The following is a 3609-nucleotide window of genomic DNA, read 5'->3' as shown; positions in this document are numbered from 1 at the left end:
TTTTTTGGCCCATACTTTTCCAACTAGATGAAAGAAGTATAACTGCTTTTTCATATATAAGACTTGTCCATCATATAAAACTTTTTTTTCTTCAAATGAATGCATGTTTGACCCTCTTTTTAGATTAAAACCCATTTAATCTATTATTAAAACAAGCTGCACCTCACAGGAATTTTTGAGGTCATTCGTAATAACCACTTTTCAGCTCTTTCATTTTAACAATGGTCATACCCGGAATATATTAAAGTATTCCATATATATTTTGAACTCTTTGCACTTTCTTGACAGAGGTCTAAAGGAAAAAACTTCTCTTTTATGCCCCTCCGATCATCAATTCAGATGTCAATCAAGCGTGTCCTCATCCAGAACCACCACAAACTGGGCGGTTCTTGTTCCAATAATAGAGATAAATTGGAGGCAAACATGTTCTAGACAAAAATCAATGATCACAATAAAGATTCTTGTCTAAGACCTTTACGTCTGTTTGCCGTTCAAGTCAGAGTAACCCTCTTCTTGTAGCGAGACAGCAGCATTGTTCATCAATGCATTTAAAAAGTCAGCATGTTTACTTTCCAGACTGCCCATCTAATCCCTTATTGTTTACCAGGAAATTATCTGTGTGTACCCAGACACCTCGTCCACAGTTTTACCGAGCGGGAAAAAATGATAGCAACTCACTTTATGAAAACATTGACACAATTTCACATCTGTTGTGTTCCACCTACTCATTCACAGCAGACATCTGCTATAATGAGTCCCTGCCATAAATGCCCTGAGCTGCCACAAAGGCTGTTATGTGCACTGAATAAAGTAAAAAAGGTCAGGTCACCATGATCTAGATCCATTAAGTGTGTAAATTACCTAGTTAGACTGAAGGCAAATTAGAGATTAGCACATTGACAGTGTGTAGTACGCACCTGTGAATAAAGCATGATAATGTAGACCTCTTTCCTTGTCTTGGTGTGAGCACACATCAAACAGGTAGGCCTTGATTGGTCCGTCAATGAAATCTGCAGCAAAGTCGAACAGCACGACCCCAAACATGACCACCACGATGGCCCACGTACTTCTTGACAACCTGTCTTCGACGAGCCCTGCAACATATACAATACATCATTCATTTTGTACTTGCTGTGAACCCAACAATATCATTTTCTTGAGCCAAGGCGGATATTTTTCTTGGTCTAGAACTCAAAAAGTCGTTTTTTTATATATTTTTCTGGCTGTCCCCCCATCAGGATATACTTCAGATACTTTCAGGAACATATTTTGAGCTTTTCCTCAGCCCCTAAACACAGAAGTCTCTGTCACCAGTGCCTCCGCAACTCTGCCAACGGGATGGGGAAGTGGCGTGTTCAAGATAGTTACATTGAAAACAGAAGAAAAACACACATTCCTATTCCTACACACCATGTGTAACCTCTGCCTCCTGACATTCAGCTGCACAATGACAGACAGCAGGTTCTCAGGTGCACTGAATAGTAAGAAACAGAATTCTTCTCCAGAAGAGGTATTTGATGACCTAACCTGCAGCATTCTTTGACTCAGCAAAAAGCAGGTTGATACTTATGCGAATATTTCAAAAAGGTTCCACTGAAAAATCATCTAAAATAAAAGAAAAACAAATACACTGTCTACTGTCATGACAACTGTGCCTCAGCATCAGAGAAAAGGACACTTTAGCTGGTGATGAATTCACTTGGACACCACTCGGGTTACAGTATGTTTTCAACTATTTTAAATTAGACAGCTATTTATTTTTTCTCCTTTGGCCTTTACTCTTATTGGTAGCAGATTCAAGTGAATATTTGTAAGACTTGAAAAAACTGTTGCTTTATATGATGAAAGCTTTTTTCCCCCCTATTCATAGATGAATAGGCCTTCATTTTTGAGACGGTGGTTAAATATTGAACAATTTGGAGCACAGAAAAGAAATCTAAGTAATTTAAAAAAAGTTGCATGTCTATTTGTGTCTGTTTTGATGTTCAGCCTTCAAGATTTTTCCACATTTATTACATAGTGGGAACTCAAAATATATTAGAAAGTTGATTTATTGATATTACAACATTGTCAGATACAAATTGTTTTCTGATTTTTTATTTGTATTTTTTTACCTTACAGATAAATACGGCAGTGGTGCAACAGATTGAATCTGCAGACAGTTTTGACGGTGGCAGAATGATTTATGTGTTAACTCTATCCATACGTGGGTTAATTATTAAACCAGTAAGCTTGTATCCCTATGCACATCGCATATCTTAATGTAGCTCATTATGCAAGTAAAATGTGATTTTTATCATATTAATTTATAACTTTAGTTTTTCTCTAACTTGACGTATCAATGATAAATGATCATTTTATCTTGTATGTCTGAAAATCATTTATAAACGTGGTATAAATGAGCTTTATTTCTTTAAATTGGTATTGCTTAGATGGTTTACTGTGTTTACAGGCAGATGAACAGATGTGCCTAATAAAGTGACCAGAGAATGCATTTCCATCAGACCAGGGGTCACCAACCTTTTTGAAACTGAGGGGTACTTCATGGGCATACAAAGGGCTATCATTTTGAAATAACAAATTTGCTTGGTTTCCCTTTAGTTATACATTATTAATAATGAATAATGAGACTCCTCTACGTGAAGACACTGATTTCTCACCATAATTGTCAATAATGACAACAAGCTAGGAAACAGATATCAATATTCAGCACTTAATTAATCTCAGTAATTGTTACATTTTCATATAATCACTTACATCACTACATTTCATGGGAAAAATGCCCCATTTTCACTTTGTTGTACCATGTTTATTAATTATGTTATGTTAAAGAAAAATCAACACATTTTTTAACAAATCTTGTCACATTTTGAACTAATGACCAAATCTGCAACATATTAATGATCTTTGAACTGGAGTAGGTCCAAGGTCACCTAAAATTATCTAAAGTTCATGTATCATGAACCTATTTTAAGACGTTTACAATGTTAAATCTATGTAAATGCAAGTGTAATAAAAAAAAAACAGAATAAAATTGAATTTTAGAAGCAGCTCACAATTGAGTTTGGCTATTTTCAAAAGAGAGATGTGGGCATCTTGTTTGGTTCTTGGGAGAACCAAGTTGTTGATCCTTGAATTTGTCAAGGATTGGTGGTGGAGGACCCAAACGCAGGAGACAGGACATGGTGGCAGAAACTAAAACATTTACTTAATGAACTCAAACATAACAAAACCAGGAGAACACAAACCAGTGATGTGACATAACAGAACAGATGACCTGACAATGAGAAACTGAAAACCAGACACTTATATAGGTTGAGGACAATTAACTAAATGAAGACAGCTGTGGATGATTAAACCTGAACATGGTGAGACTGACAGGGAAAACAAAACATAACAAAACCAGAACACAGAATCATGACAGTACCCCTCCCCAAAGGGCAGATACCAGATGCCCAAACATCTTTGAGGAGGGGACTTGGATGAACAAAAAAACAAGTCCAGAAGACAGGGCTCCTGTAGCCAGACTGATGTGAGGGGTATTGGAACCCCTCCAGGAACAGACGTGGAGAGGAGCGGTCCCGGTGACTCTCCCCAGGGACAGGACAC

At 37.0% G+C, this 3609-nt stretch overlaps 1 protein-coding gene across 1 annotated transcript in view; it reads right to left on the bottom strand.

Annotated features, from left to right (window-relative positions):
- slc45a2 (solute carrier family 45 member 2) overlaps positions 1-1094 on the bottom strand; it is a gene marked incomplete at its 5' end in the record, with an annotated part of 24643 nt that extends 23549 nt beyond the window's left edge. Inside the window, 1 exon segment of the mRNA XM_024299538.1 lies at positions 918-1094. Coding sequence (XP_024155306.1) covers positions 918-1094 — 177 coding nt within the window.
- Between the last annotated feature and the right edge of the window lie 2515 nt (positions 1095-3609).

Source organism: Oryzias melastigma, linkage group LG12 (genome assembly GCF_002922805.2).
Source record: "Oryzias melastigma strain HK-1 linkage group LG12, ASM292280v2, whole genome shotgun sequence".
Taxonomy (NCBI): Eukaryota; Metazoa; Chordata; class Actinopteri; order Beloniformes; family Adrianichthyidae; genus Oryzias; species Oryzias melastigma.
The sequence above is the reverse complement of the archived record's forward strand: the minus strand, read 5'-3'. Positions and strand labels throughout refer to the sequence as shown.